General features: G+C 39.5%; 1 protein-coding gene across 1 annotated transcript; it reads right to left on the bottom strand.

Annotated features, from left to right (window-relative positions):
* Window positions 1-2420: 2420 nt before the first annotated feature.
* On the bottom strand, window positions 2421-5575 carry LOC112182580 (cation/H(+) antiporter 15). The gene is made up of 3 exons (XM_024321086.2): window positions 5136-5575; window positions 3772-4767; window positions 2421-3685 (listed from the first exon to the last, which is right to left on the bottom strand). Exons 1-3 carry the CDS (start codon window positions 5370-5372, stop codon window positions 2522-2524), a joined length of 2397 nt encoding a protein of 798 aa, XP_024176854.1. The 5' UTR covers window positions 5373-5575; the 3' UTR covers window positions 2421-2521.
* Window positions 5576-14131: the final 8556 nt, after the last annotated feature.

Below are 14131 nucleotides of genomic sequence, written 5' to 3'. Positions count from 1 at the left end.
TTTTGTGAAATTTCGATAAACATTCCAAATACATCACTCTTATTCTTCAGTAATGACACCCATGTCAGGCGAGTGCAATCATCAATAAACGTTACAAAATACCGAGCTCCAGAAAGAGAATGAATCTTTGCAGGACCCCAGAGATCAGAGTGAATTTTCATAAAAGGAACAAGACTTTTATTAAGACTTGGTGAATATGAAATACGGTGGCTCTTGGCCAGTTCACAAATGTCACAATGGAAATCCAAATCACTGACAACCGAAAACAAATGAGGTTGCAGCTTCTTAAGATAACTAAAAGATAGATGACCTAAACGGCGATGCCATAACCATACTGCTTCCTTTGCATTCTCTACCCCATTAATCTGATTAGCTTGCCCCAAAAGATGCTTCTGGTTTTCTCCAGTCTCTGTCAGATCCAGGTAGTATAATTTCCCCCTTCTAACACCATAACCAAGAATCCGCCGAGTCAGAATGTTCTGAAACACACAGAAAGATGGATAGAATGTCACAATACATGCAAGTGCTAAAATAATCTGACCAATAGATAGGAGATTATAAGCTAGTGAGGGAACAACTAGGACAGATTCAAGGGTTAAGGTATCAGATACAACAATAGAACCTTCTCCGGTGACCGGAGTTGGAGTACCATCAGCAGTAGAGACAATATTTTGAGGGGAATGTCTAAGGTTTTTCACAAGACTAGGGTCATTGGTCATATGATCAGATGCACCTGTATCAATTATCCATGTATTATTCAAAGTAGCCTTACCCTTCATACCTGACTGCGCTACATTAGCGGAGGCATTGTCGAGATGCTCTTCCTCTGTAGTAGCAATAGCCGCCTTGCCCGAATTCTTTCGTTGTTTCCTGGTGAAAGCAGAGTTGTCTTGTTAGGTGGTGTAGGGGTGATGGATGATCGGTGAGGATGACACCATTGTCTTCTCGAGATTTGACTGTTCGCCTTCAATTGCAGGTCCGGCCATTGAGGAATTTGGGTTTTTCAGGATTCAGGATTTAGGATTCAAAGGATGCAGGCAAGTTCAAAGGATTGAACCTGGCTCTGATACCAAGTAGAAAAGAATACTTTGATTTTAGGGTTTTCAATAATAATACTATTCATCCCACAAAGGGGTATATATACAAGAACAAGAGGAGTAGTCTAACCCTAATAGGAAACAATCATTCCTATAATTACATGATAACCTAAATAAATAAGAATCATAATTACATAAGATTTACAGCTATTCTACAACATTCACTGTCCTATCACAAAAATCGGCAGAAGCAAGCATGTCGCCAATGACTCCTAGCTCTGAATTCTGCACCAAATCCACCATTTCTTCGTCCCTCAATGACATCTCCGAATGCCTTCGTCCCACCATCACAAGGTCGTATTCTCCCTCCAACTTCCCAATCGCCTCCAAAACTTGCACACCATCATTTACTTTCATATCTTGCCAATTCATGCGATCATTGTTCTCAGGTGTCTCAGCTTAAACTCCTCCACCAATGACTCATCCAGCTCCCTTTATTCTTCAAAATAAACCTGAAAATCGTCATTTGCACTCTCGGATTGCCTGTCAAGCGCGTTGCATAGGCTAACGCCTCGCGGTAGTCAGGGCCACCAATGAAAAACAACGCCACCTTGTATGAGTAGTTGGACAAGTTGGCCAAGCTTGATCTATCAACAAGTTGAGATTATACTAAGAAAAATATGTCTATGTTTGACATCTTATATTGAAATAAGAAACTTGCTTTGTATCTTCTTTTGTTTTGGAATCCCAAAAGTTCCCCATACCGCGTTGCAGACCTGGGCTCAAACTGCTGAATCCGACAATCTTTAGGAGACATGAAACACTAGCAAATAGCTAGTGTTGTTAGGATTTGAACATGGACCTAAGGAACTCTATAGTACTATCAACTATGCCTTTCTTCATATTAGTTACTTTTTTTATTTTGTTAAATCATGACGGAGCGAGGATAATTTATTAAAAAGAAAAAAAAATACAGTATAATAGGATGGGCCTAAATCATAGCCCACAAAAAACAAAAACAAAAATCTATAACTTGCAACTAATCAAGAAAACTAACATAAACGAAAGTTGGGAAGTCTCAACCAATCGCTATTACAAAAAGAGATAACAGAATCGGGTGGCAAGTCCCACCTTGTCAATCTTGATGAACTTTATAGTACCATGTCTTCATATTAATTACTTAATATACTCCTAAATATGGGCAGCTTTTGCTATAACAACTTAACAAGTGAATTAAGAAAACGCACGAGTCACGACAACAAAAAATGATAACAAGCTACAAACTGAACCCCTAGTCACTATCTACAAGAAAATTTAGACCCTCTGGCATGGGGATTCATTTCAAACTTAAAAGTCTTCTACATGAACTAGGAGGTAGAAGGAATAACATATGGTGACTACTTTCTAAGAAAACAAGATCTCTACGGCAAAAGGAAAGAAGGATGAAAAAACTTCGATCATGCACTAAACCCAAGTTTACTTTCTTAACTTTTCAAGGAGTCACAACGAAAGGCTCCAATTCCCAAGTCCCTACTCTCTTGCATCACTAATACATTCACTGTTCCACCACAGAAATCTGATGAAGCAAGCATGTCGCCAATCACTCCCAGCTCTGAATTTTGCACGAACTCTACCATTTCTTCATCCCTCAAAGATATATCTGAATGTCGCTTCCCAACCATCACAAGGTCATAGTGTCCTTGCGAGCTACTAATGGCAGTCATAACCTGTACCCAGTCATCCACCTCGATGTCATGCCAATTCAATCGATCATTCCCAAGGTTCCGTAGCTTAAACTCCTGAACCAATGACTCGTCAAGCTTGAACTCTGTATCCTCTTCTATACCTTTTGATTTATTGATTCGCACAATTATCCTGAACACCGTCAGTTCCACTTCTGGGTTGTCACACATGCGTGAAGTGTAGGCTAATGCCTCGCGGTCATCTGGTCCGCCAATGAAAAAAACAGCAATGTTGTAGAAGAAACTCGAAAAGCTCATCCGAGAATGCGAGCCTCTATCAACTAGTATTCCCACTGTGCATGGAGAATATGCCTGAACATTAAGGTTGAATTGGCGTATCGGACCAGTCATATTGGAGTCAACAAGAGACTGGTGATTTTCATGGAATGGAATGATGATTAGAGGTACTAGCTGGTCCTGAGCGAGACGGAAAATGGTCTGGTGCATGTATTTGTAGGGATTGACCATAGTGTAGGCTTGAATTGAGACTGGTCCTCCAGAGTTTTTTGAGTAATTCTCAAAGGCTTGAACGATTTGATCACTTGCTGTATCTGACCACTTAAATTTCTTTTTATGCTTCTTGTAAGGGACTAGTACTGGTGCAGCACGGCCAATGTCGTGGAGTGCGTGGACAACATAGGCAGTGATGGGGCTCGCTTCTGGTGGATTTGAGGCTTCCAGGAGTGTAATGATGCTGTGGACACTTTCTTCGTTGTGGACACAGCAGAGAATGCGGAATGTTTCTGACTTACTTGCCATTGATTGAATTTGTTTGACCTGTGGACCATTGGTTTTTGATCCAACCCAAATAGGAGGAATGTACGAGAATCGTATCATTGGGGTTACAAGCATGGTCATCGCCAGCAGAGAGAACACCATTTGGGCAAAAAATTGTTCATCTATAAGCTGCAGAAAATTAGTATTAGGAAACCAAATTAATATGAGGGGAATGAAACCCGCCGGAAAAGAAGATACGAGTATGTATAAATTACCTTCATGGACAACCATCCATTATAAAGAATAAGCTCCAGTATACCCTTGATATTCATCATCATGCTGAGTACGAGACTGTTTTTGAAGCTAATTTTGGAAAATAATCCAGCCATTGTAATTCCCATAGTCTTTGCAGCATAAAACGCTGTAATGATAGCCTGAAGTTTGGTAAAACTCACCCAACGGCTAATCTTGTACATATCTATGCTGGTGCCAATTCGGAAAAAGAACAGTGGCAGAAAGACTTCGGAGACCAAGTATTCGGTCTTGGCTATTAATGTTGCACCAAGTTGTCCATCTGGTACGGCCAACCCCAGGATTATAGGACCAGCCATATGGCTCATGCCTATGGCGTCAGACATAAAAGCCATGACTAGAACTCCAAGTTGTATTGCAACTACATAAATTTCCTTCGTCTGGTATCCTTCTGGCGTATTCTTAACTGTAAATAGCATAAGTGGGCGTGCAACATACAAAGTGAAAATTACCAACGCAAATAAGGAAAAGATAATCCCAATTGAATATATTACTTTTTCTTGCATAACTACAACGTTCAATGCTGTTAAGAACCATTGCAGTGCATCGTTGAGCATTGAGGCAGACAAGGCAAGTTGGCCCAACTCTGAGGTCAAAAGGTTGAGTTCATCCAATGCTTGAGCTATGACTGGGAAATAAGTGAAAGATAAAGAACTCGTAGTCCAGAAGAGCATGACTTTTCCTCCTCTGAATCCAGGAACTGCGCCGGCTAGTGGGTAAACGAAGCTGAAGAAGACTACTGTAGGACAAAGGAGGCTTGCTAGAAAAATCTTCCAGGAAGTCTTTGCCGTCCTTTTGAGCATGCCCAGGTCAAGTTTCACTGCAGTTAGGAACAGAGAGTATACAACACCCATTTGAGCTATTACGTCAAACACCGGAAACTGTACTTTTTCTCCAAATAGGGTGTCCCTAAAATGCTTGTTGTTCCCTATCACAGATGGCCCCAAGATAATGCCAGCCTGAAAGAAAAAAAAAAAAAAAAACAGAGTAAAAGATTAAGCCATAGAGGTTTGAAATTATAATTGTATGTGTTTGTATGCTAACAGAACGCCCAATCATTTTGTTACGTGTATCTTTTCCTAAAACGGAAAGAATTTGACTTTGGCAAATCAACAACACCTGCAGAAAAATTAGAAATTAACTGTATCGTTTTCAATGGTTTGGGAAAATTTAAAAATGAAGGCATCTTTTGTTTAAACTTTAGAATCAAGTGGAAATAGCAGACAAGTAAAGTATGTGAACATTTCAAATTAACCTCAACTTCTGTAAAGTAGATTATATTGTTGTAGGGATAAAGAAGCAATAATCACAATTTGGAGAAGCATACCAGAAGATTGCAGACAAATTTAGTTTGTCCCAGTGGCTTCAGAAAACAATGAAGCACTTGCGAGGTAACAACGAGTAGCATGATTTTAGCCATTGTCAGCGTCAATGGATGGTCCAGGTGATAACGGTCATCCCAAATGCTTCTGAAGCCACTGGCTAGCGGGGAAGATATACAAAACTCTGGTGGACCAGATATCCCAGGGTTGATGGATTGGGTGGTGTTGCTTACATTGGCCATTTTGGTACCTCCTCCCGACGTTATGCAACGTCCAATTCTTTTGTTTACAAGAAGAGTGCAGCGCTGAATCCTCAAATTATCACCATACTCATATTGAGATTTGCAGGTTATATGAATACTGGAAACAGAATAGAAGTACTGGTTCTGATTGTGAAGAAAAGGAAATAAGCTGGTGAAAACAGGTAAGCCATTGATCTGTGGGTTACTGGGTTATGGCCGTTCTGCGGTAAGAGCCGTTTTCGATCAAACTGGAATTAGTACATGGACAGGATACCAGCTTAGTTAAGACTTAAAAGTGCTTAGCTAAGGTAGTTATAAGTCAGATATTGTTAAGCTCGAGTTTGTTGAAATACATGGTTGTAATTACGAGGAGGACACATTTCTTTTTCATATTCCCAACGAATTACACTCGCTTAAAATCCTAAAAAAAGAAATTAATTTGACCTATATTTTGCTAAAATCCATTGCATCATCATATAAGCTTGAAGCAAAGCAACAATGGTGAAAGAAGTAAACCCTAACATGAAGAAGACAAATCTCTGAAAAGAGCTAGAGAACTGAGAGAAGCAATTGATATTTGATATGAGTAATTTTACAAAATGATCTCAACCGCTCAAAAGGAACAGATGCAAGCAATTAATTTATACTACTCAAGTAAACAAAATTAACAAACTTACTAATTATTCTGGAATCTTCAAAGCAGCAAAGCAAATCTTGACATGTGGAAATCATGCAGCGGTCAGGATCAAAAGCACATGCAATCGTTAGTTCATGCATCCCGTGTGAAAGAGCTGGCTGTGATGGTATTGATGACTTCATCAATACGTGGACTTGAGCTCGAGCTGTCACTAGTCACTTGTGAGCACGCCATATTTGTACTTGTATGATTAATAGGAAGACCACTAGGTACAATCTCCTTCTCCTTCTCACCATTCATCTTAACAACCCCCCTCAAACTAGTGCATGGAGGTCCAAGCACAAGGTTGCCACAAAGATACCGGCACTGAGCAGTGCTGAGATCTTTGGTGAAGATATCAGCAAACTGATCCAAGGATGGGACAAACTGGAGAGTGAGCTCACCTCTCACAACTCTTTTTCTAGTAAAGTGAACATCAGTTTCAACACGTTTGCACCTGGGTTTATAGATAGGATTGGAAGCAAGGGCCAAGGCTGAGACATTATCACAATGAAGCACAGGTGCAGAAGGCAAGTTGATCAATACCAATATCCTGTAACAGATGCCTTATCCAAAAAATTTCTGAAGCAGTGTCAGCCATGGCACGATACTCGATCAGCTTTGGTTGAAGAGGAATGTTGCTTTTTGGAACACCAAGATATACGGAAATTACCAAGATAAATAACAAAGCCAGTTGTTGATCTCCTATCGTTTGGATCCCCAGCCCAATCAGCATCAGAGAAGGCTTTAAGTTCCAGAGGAGTAGACCTATATGTGAGACCAAAGACAGAGGTGCCTAAAAGATATCTCAAGATCCTTTTGATAGCTGCTCAATGAGCCTCAGTGGGAGTTTGCATAAATGATGCAGAATGGATGGCAGCCCAATTTGAAGAACAGTTATATCGTGCTAAAAGAGGAAAACGAAAAGTGACTAGTAGACAGGAAACAGCTCGGTGACCGATTGGGACGTGCCTTACCTTTCCGAAAAGGGAATTGTGCCAGAAACAAGAATCATTGCTTTGCTATGAGCTGTGGCATTTTTCGGGCTTTCGGGGTCATTTAGGGCCTCAAAACTGCATTTTTCTACTTTTCGGAGTTTTGGTTTTCCTAGTTATTTTTGGGTTGTTTTCGTTTTTACCCATGGGCTTTAGGGTTTCATTGTTAGTCGCCCTAGGGTACTTTTCTCTTATTTGCGGCTGCAGAACCTATCTTTTCATCTTTTATCAATAAAATAGAGAATTTTCTCTTTTATCTCTGGTGGATTCCAGAACCCTTTTGTTAGGTTTATTATTAGTAAACCTAGTTATCAATCCGACTGCTTCAATAAACTGGCACACAGTGTTAACACTATAAGCAATGTCAAGTCTTGTGAATGTAAGATACTGAAGACACCCAACAAGACTCCTATTCCTTAAACATGATTTTATTTCAAATTCAAATTCAAATTCAAATTCAAACTGGCCCTAAGTCTTTCATTTCAAATTCAATATGAAGAGCAAGTTTAACAGTCCTGATGTCTTCTTCATTAGCACCAATCAAGATAATGTCATCGACATATAATAGGAGATAGACAACACCAGTGTCAGATGGTTTGATAAACAAGGAAGGATTAGCATGACAACCATTAAACCCCAAGGATGGAAGACATGAAGTGAACCTTTCATTCCAAGCCCTTGGTGCCTGTTTGAGTCCATAGAGAGACTTGACAAGTCTGCAAACATGATTTGGTTGAGCAGCATCCTCAAATCCTTGTGGCTGTGTCATATAAACCTCTCCCTTAAGTACTCTATGTAAAAAAGGCATTTTTAACATCCATTTGGTGAAGCTTCCAATGAAATTGAGCTGCAAGAGCAAGAAATAGCAGCATTGTAGTGTGTCTCACAACTGGACTGTATGTTTCATCATAATCAACACCTTCTTCCTAACTGAATCCTCTTGCAACAAGTCGAGCCTTGTGCTTAGCAATGCTCTCATCTGCATTCTTTTTTATTTTAAAAATCCATTTGCAACTGACCAAATTTTTATCAGGTTAGGGTGGAACCAAGAACCATGTTCCCTGGTATGTGAGAGAATCAATCTCATCTTGCATAGCTCGCCTCTATTTTGGAACCTGCATGGCTTGCTTATAGGTGTGAGGTTCCTCATTAGCAGATATTGTGGTAGCAGAATGAGCAGCATAGATAGGGATATATGTCAATGTGAATGGCAGAGATACAAAAGTTGACATTCTAGCTGAAGACTCAACACAAGAAAGACCTATGTCAATGTGAATGGCAGAGATAGGGATATATGGCTCATCAATGTAAGTTGGTCCAGGTACATGATTGATTTCAACAGTAGACTCAACATTATTAAGTATCAGAGGTTGATCCAAGATGCCATTTGGACAAGTGTCAGAACCTACATGCAAATCACAACAAGTATTTATAGTACCTGAGTCACTGGAAGTAGGAGATACTGGTGTAGAATCCTTAACAAGGTGTGGCACTGAAGAAGGGGTGTGTGTGACATGGCCAATTGGACATGGTAAGGTGCATGGCAGTGATAATAACTCTATATAGGAACTTGAAGCTTGACTACTTGAGGGAGGATTCTTCTGATAATAGAACTGTGACTCATCAAAAACAACATGCCTAGAAATTACGGGTTTTCTAGAAACTGCATTGAAGCAGATGAATCCCTTATATCCTAGGGCATAGCCTAAAAACACACAAGGTGCAGTTTTGGATTGAAGCTTGTTGGAGTTATACTGCCTCAGAAGGGGATAACAAGTGCATCCAAAAACCCTGATATGATCAATGACTAGAACCTTGTGGAAAAGCAGTTCATAGGGTGAGTTCATAGCCAAAGTGGAGCATGGCATTCTATTAATCAAGTACACAGCTATGGCAGAAGCATGATATCAAAAACTAACTGAAAGATGGGCATTATGCAACAAAGTGACAGCAGTCTCAACAATGTGTCGATTCTTTTTTCCAGCTAATCCATTATGCTAAGGTGTATATGGACAAGAGAGTTGATGTAAAATACCATTTTGAGACAGAAACTCCTTGAAAGAATTACCAGTAAACTCACCACCTCCATTTGACTGAAAAATCTTAATAGAGCAGCATATTGATTATGAATAAATGCACAGAATGCTTTGAACAAGGGAAAAACTTCTCTTTTATTTCTTGAAGGAAAAATCCATGTATATCTTGTACATTCATCAATTAGAGTAAAGTAATACTTGTACACCTCAAATGATACAGTAGGTGAAGGACCCCACAAATCAGAGTGCACAACCTCAAATGGTATACTAGATTTCTCAATTGATACAGGAAAAGGCAATTTTGTTGACTTTCCAGCCAAACAAGACTCACACACTGACTTACATGGATCTGAAGACAATACAATTTTGGATTTTGACAGCATACTAGACACTATCATATTGGATGGATGTCCAAGCCTCTTATGCCACAATGAATGAGAAACCTTATTGCCAAGAAAAGCAACACTTGGTAGATCTACTGATGTTGATACAGCAGCTGCTGGTTCAGGAAGAAACTGCTTGGCAACTCTAACAGGAATTGGATAAAGCCCCTTATTACACACCCCTTCATACAAAATTTGGCCAGTTACCTTGTCCTGTATCAAGAACTCAAAAGCATTAAAAATCATTCTCACATAGTTGTCTTTGCACAAGTTATATACAGAGAGAAGATTAGCAGCAAGGTCAGGAACATATAGTATATTCTGTAAAGTAAGAATACTATATTTTATGAGAACAGTACTAGAGCCCTTTTTCTCTACAGGAAGACTTTCACCATTACCAAACTTGTCAGCATCAGTTGGATCAAAGGAGGTCACTTGCTGAAGGTTGTGAATGTCGGCTGTCATATGATTTGTTGCACTAGAGTCCACAAGCCATACTTCATTGTTTGTATTATTTTCAGAAGTAGCTATCATAGCTGAGGAGGTATTCTGTTGACCTTGATTCTGATTTGCATTTCTGAATTGGCAGGTCTTTGCAATGTGCCCAGGCTTCTTGCAAATTCGTCATTCCATAGAAGAGTTTGATGTCTCACTCTATTGAGTATTCCTCTGATGACATCTATAAGCACTATGCCCTAGCTTGTCACAGATTTGACATATAATAGGACTGTTGTATCCTTGAGTGCCACTAAATCTAGGTTTGAAATTGTTGTTGTTGAAGTTCCTGTTATTGTCATTTCCAAAATTTCTTCCATTGTTGGTTGGGAACTGAGGATAAGACTCACTGTCGTGTGCATTATAGTTGACATTGTAGGAAACTGAGTTTTGTGACTATGCCATGTTGTTTTGAGGCTGAGAAAAGTTTCCAAAGCTGTTGTGTTGAGCTGGCTCAGAAGACATGACATATTGTTGGTTTGAAAATTGTTGAGCACCATTAGAATACTGAGGCATAACATGGCTTTGAGTTGAATAACCAGGTGTTGCAACATTGGTACAAGATAGAGCAGCAAATCCAACAGTTGAGGGAGTGGTATGCATCATATATGGTGACTGTGACATAGTAGAGCTTGGATTTGACTGAACTGAATGGCTCACTTTGATGTGCTTTGAGTAGTGGAGTAGATGCAAATGAAGATTGATATCCTGGAGAGTTGTGGAATCCAAACTATAGGTCATTGCTTACAACAGGTAAGCTAGAATTCATATATCTAGTAGATGCAGGAGGCATAACTGGTGAGATAAAGCTAGTTGAAACATTTGTTCCAGTGTAGCTCATGTGGTTGATTGCTGGAGTGTTGGATGCACCACTGAAGGTGCTCAGACCATTGGTTAAACCAAAGTTAGCAGGAGGAGAACAGTTTGCAGACCAAGGTATATTAGTATTAAAGATAGAACCTCTAGAGTGTACACCAGTTGGTAAACTAGAGATACTATTGTGAGCCATCATTGCTATGAGCTGTGACAGTGGAAATGCATTGTGTTCAAGCTCAATTTTATTTTCAGCAGATAACAACAAGGATCTAACCTCCTCTAGGTCAACATGTGGTTTGCCTCTGATGATTTGTCTAGTGTGACCATATTCACTAGGCAAGCCAGCAAGTATAAGCACCTTAACATCCTAATCACTCATCCTCACACCAAGCACAGCAAGCTGATCCCTAACACTCTTGAGTCTCAATAGATACTTCTCAATAGAATCACCTCCTTTTTGTATGTTTTGCAAAGTAGATTTCAGCTGCATAACATGAGCTTCTGAAACAGTTGCATATAGTTGTTTAAGAGTAATCCAAACCTCTATAGCTGAGCAGCAGCCAATAACAAGAGTAAGTGCCTCAGATAAAAGAGTGTTAGTGATCAGTGAGATGAGAAAGTTGTCTTGCTCAAGCCATTTCTCACGAGCACAAGTATTGTCTTGCTGAGTTCCATCAACTACAGTGAGAAAGGGAGGAGGACAAGGATGGGAGCCATCAATAAATTTAAGAAGGCCATGGCCTCTAAGATGGTGCTGCATCTGGAATAACCAGGTAGGATAATTGTTCTCATCGAGTCGAACAGAAACGACATTGCAATTTTGTGATGAGGAGGCCATTGAAGACTGAAGAAAAGCTTGAGCAGTTGAGTTCACCTTAGAGTGAAGGCAAGCAACACAAGTAGAGCAGCAATAGATCGCGATGTATATAGAGTCAATACATGGTGGATCAACTACAACTATCAATCTTAAAGAAACAAGCTGAACAAATATAGATCTAGAAGAGCAATTTCACATTTGCTACTGGCCGATAATTGTACAGATTGAGTTATGATGATGATCTCGCTTAGTAAATTCAACATATTCATAATAGATATGGTAATTCTACAAATCTGATGCATCAAATTGATTCTACAAGTGATTCTGATATGAAATTAGTAGCAGAAAAAGCAATTGAAACACTGGTCAGGCAACCGTGGGCTCTGATACCATGCTAAAATCCATTGCATCATCATATAAGCTTGAAGCAAAGCAACAATGGTGAAAGAAGTAAACCCTAACCTAAAGAAGACGAAGCTCTGAAAAGAGAGAACTGAGAGAAGCAATTGATATTTGATATGAGTAATTTTACAAAATGATCTCAACCGCTCAAAAGGAACAGACGCAAGCTATTAATTTATACTACTCAAGTAAACAAAATTAACAAACTTAATTAGCAAACTAATTATTCTGGAATCTTCAAAGCAGCAAAGCAGATCTTGACACGTGGAAATCATGTAGCAGTCAAGATCAAAAGCACATGCAATCTTCAGTTCATGCATCCCGTGTGAAAGAGCTGGCTGTGATGGTATTGATGACTTCATCAATACGTGGACTTGAGCTCGAGCTGTCACTAGTCACTTGTGAGCACGCCATATTTGTACTTGTATGATTAAGGAAAGAACTTCGCTGACCAGGGCTGGTCAGCCCATGCTGACCACACCCAATAAAAAAAGACACCTATCCATTAAAAAAAAAAAATTCTGGTTGAAACCCCCGAAACATCTCTTCTCCTTCACTTACCATCTCAGAACCAAATCTAACCCCCCCCCCCCCCCCCCCCCGGCACCATCCCAGCTCTTCCCTACTCAACCCCAGCACCATTGCTTAATGGACTGACCGCCATGCAAATGATTCGTGGAGCTATGAGATGAGGTTTGGGGATGGCGATGGAAGTCCATGAATTGTCGGTGAAACGGTGTCGTGCTGGGATTGCGAGTAATCGCGGCGGTGCGGAGGTGGTGGTGAGGCCACTCATTGCCGCCGTGGGGAAGAAAAGCGCAGCGGCTCTTCTTGACCTTCTCCGGGAGAGGCACGATCCACTGCTCCGCGAGCGGCGGAGGAGATGGAGCACTGTAACGCTGCGGTGCTGACCCGGAGGAGAGCACCAGCCATTGCTCGGTCGTCGAACACCGTAGGGGCTGGGGGGGGTTAGATTTGGTTCTGAGACGGTAAGTGAAGGAGAAGAGATGTTTCAGGGGTTTCAACCATAATTTTTTTTTTTTAATGGACAGGTGTCTTTTTTTTATTGGGTGTGGTCAGCGTGGGCTGACCAGCCCTGGTCAGCGAAGTTCTTTCCTATGATTAATAGGAAGACCACTAGGCAAGGGCGTAGCTACATGGACATCAGAAGGGTCAATTGACTCTGCTCGATCACAATCTTGATGAACTATTTTGCCTGAAGTGTTTGCTTTTGTAAGAAAAATATGAGCTACTTGACTCAATATGCCCGTTCTAAAGTAACAAAATAGTTACTTTTAACTAGCTTATGACACCTTATTCTTACAAACAAATGTGTTTCTTTTTGTATATCTATTCCTCTCCTTGATTTGTTTATCTCATCCTTATGTACAGATTTCTTTTTGTTTTTTGTCATCATAGGAAAATAGTTTGGAGATAAAAAAAAACTGTATTAGGTGATTATTTTTAGATTAGTAAAGAGTATTTTAAATCGAGTCGGTTATTATTTTTATTTTTTTCACTTAATCGACTAGCTATGTAAGTTTGACCTCGCTTAACTAAATTTTTGGCTACGCCACTGCCACTAGGTACAGTCTCCTTCTTTTTCTTGTCATGCTCAGTCTCCTTCTCACCATTCATCTTAACATATTTGTATCAAACAGACTGGCCAAACAATTCATTCAATCTCAAGCATTTTTCCATATGATATCCAATTAACGAGGTTTAATTTAATGTGAAAATAAATTAACTTAAAACATATGAATTTTCGTATTTTACAAAATTTAATCTGGTCAAGACTCAAGAGTTCTATAATTTTCTATATATTTTGAGTAGCCAGACATTTGTTATTATAATATTATGTGTGAAAAACTTTTCTTTTTTTTTGAACCACCCCGTGGTAGGTTCTTTTACAATGCTATTAGCTTAAATGAATAGAGTATATTCTTGTTTTTACTCAAAAATAATAACAAAATTAGGCCAAATAATTATATTAATTGTGAGGATGAAATTGCAATATAATGTGTCAAATTTTTTTGCATAGAAGTATACAAACATCGTTCACAAATGTCTGAAGTAGAGAAATCACTTTTTTTTTTTGTGTATATAATGTCTCTTTTTAAAAAATAGACACTACATATT

The sequence above is a fragment of the Rosa chinensis genome, chromosome 1 (assembly GCF_002994745.2).
Source record: "Rosa chinensis cultivar Old Blush chromosome 1, RchiOBHm-V2, whole genome shotgun sequence".
Taxonomy (NCBI): Eukaryota; Viridiplantae; Streptophyta; class Magnoliopsida; order Rosales; family Rosaceae; genus Rosa; species Rosa chinensis.
This window is presented reverse-complemented; position numbering and strand designations above follow the sequence as displayed.

What these genes read in the sequence shown, in the direction of transcription:
- LOC112182580 (XM_024321086.2), bottom strand. Translation starts at nt 5,372, where the DNA reads ATGGCCAATGTAAGCAACACCACCCAATCCATCAACCCTGGGATATCT. An exon ending in AATTTGTCTGCAATCTTCTG is followed by an intron (nt 4,768 to 5,135) that starts GTATGCTTCTCC and finishes TTTTTCTTTCAG; the next exon opens with GCTGGCATTATCTTGGGGCC. An exon ending in ATGGATGGTTGTCCATGAAG is followed by an intron (nt 3,686 to 3,771) that starts GTAATTTATACA and finishes AATTTTCTGCAG; the next exon opens with CTTATAGATGAACAATTTTT.